The 1,709-nt window shown below is 53.1% G+C and overlaps 1 protein-coding gene across 1 annotated transcript in view; it reads right to left on the bottom strand.

Annotated features, from left to right (window-relative positions):
* The window catches only part of Ddx55 (DEAD-box helicase 55), a 19,758-nt gene that overhangs the window by 4,402 nt on the left and 13,647 nt on the right, over positions 1–1,709 (bottom strand). Inside the window, exons 11-12 of the mRNA XM_021163389.2 lie at positions 785–899; positions 271–439 (exon numbers count right to left, since the gene is read on the bottom strand). Coding sequence (XP_021019048.2) covers positions 271–439; positions 785–899 — 284 coding nt within the window. The remainder of the gene's footprint in view (positions 1–270; positions 440–784; positions 900–1,709) is intronic.

Raw genomic sequence — 1,709 nt, 5'->3', positions numbered from 1 at the left:
TTTAGGATTTCTTTTGAGAGGTTTAGAGGACACTAACCCTAACAGGCCATTAAGACAATGCTATTAAATGCGCTGACACCCAAACACCCAAAGACTCAAAGAAAAAGATTATGCCAGGCACAGTGGCACACACCTTTAATCACCCCCAGCTTTTATACCAGGACTTGAAGGGCACAGGTGAGGAGGGGCTCTCTGAGTCTGAGGCCAGCCTGGTCTATATAGCAGGAACTAGCCAGGGCTACAGAAAGACCCTGTCCAAAAGAAGCTTACCCTTCAGCCTGAAGATGAGGCTGCACTCGTGCTTCGCATAAGCCTGCACAAAGGACACAAAGGCTTTCATGCCCTTCTCGAACACAGCTCTGTCAGCCAGAGCCATGGCCCGGAGCTTCGGCAGAAGGTCTATAGTGTTTCTCTGGAGGCTCATCTCCTGCAGGGGGCACTAAACAGAGACCACCATCTCACCATCCCCGCAGTCCCTCCAACCCCAGTGCCCCCCCCCCCCCGAGATATAATAAACCAAGGACATACAATGCAGTGCTCCAAATGCCAGGGGGCCAAGTCTAGCGCAAGGACATCTACTCAGTCAAAAAGGACTTTAGGGATTTTCTTAGTTTGAAAATGACATTGCACATAAAATTCCTAACCAGTAAAGGCAACAATAGGTGGCATCCCCAAGTCATGATGCTGGCTGATGCCCCCCTTGCTCAGCCCTGGTGAGTTAGCAGCCCCTCCCTCCCTCCTCTCGGGTTGTGACCAGCAGCTACCAGGCCAGCGTGCTGCTTACTTTCTGGTTGATGGCCAAGAAGTTGATGTAGGCCTCCTCCATGGGCAGCAGGAACACCAGGGCACTGCCACCATGGCCAATGCGGGCTGTGCGTCCACATCGATGCACGAAGGCACTGGGGGGACAGGGTGGGGTGGTACCCCAGGAGTGGCAGTGAGCACAGCCAGGCTCCAGCCAGGCGGGTGTTGCTACACAGTGCTGCATAGAGCCATCAGGCCCCACAGCTCAGGGCCCACGCAACCACAAGCCAGCGAGCATAGAAGAGCTGCAAAGAACCAGACACTGCCGACAGGACTGTAAGGGACTAGAGGTCTAGTGGCTCTGAGGACATCTGACCAAAGCTGGGCCACATAGCAGGGTCATGGAAAAACTGAAAAGCAATGAAAGGCATAGAGGAAAAGTGCAGTGGAATAACAGGCGTCAGAAAAAGCATCACTTAAATGCACCTTTGCCTTTTAAACGTGTGAGGAAAACCAAGCATGGTGGCTCTCGCCTTTAACCCTAGCACTGCTGAGGCAGAGGCAGCCTGGTCTATATACAGAGGGAGGCAGCCTGGTCTATATACAGAGGGAGGCAGCCTGGTCTAGGTACAGAGGGAGATAGCCTGGTCTATATACAGAGAGAGGCAGCCTGGTCTAGGTACAGAGGGAGACAGCCTGGTCTATATGCAGAGGGAGGCAGCCTGGTCTATATACAGAAGGAGGCAGCCTGGTCTATATACAGAGGGAGACAGCCTGGTCTATATACAGAAGGAGGCAGCTTGGTCTATATACAGAGGGAGGCAGCCTGGTCTATATACAGAAGAAGGCAGCCTGGTCTATATACAGAAAGAGGCAGCCTGGTCTAGGTACAGAGGGAGGCAGCCTGGTCTATATACAGAAGGAGGCAGCCTGGTCTAGGTACAGAGGGAGGCAGCCTGGTCTAT

This window comes from Mus caroli, chromosome 5 (genome assembly GCF_900094665.2).
Source record: "Mus caroli chromosome 5, CAROLI_EIJ_v1.1, whole genome shotgun sequence".
Classification (NCBI taxonomy): domain Eukaryota; kingdom Metazoa; phylum Chordata; class Mammalia; order Rodentia; family Muridae; genus Mus; species Mus caroli.
Note: the sequence above shows the minus strand (reverse complement) of the source record. Positions and strands in the feature narration are given on the sequence as shown.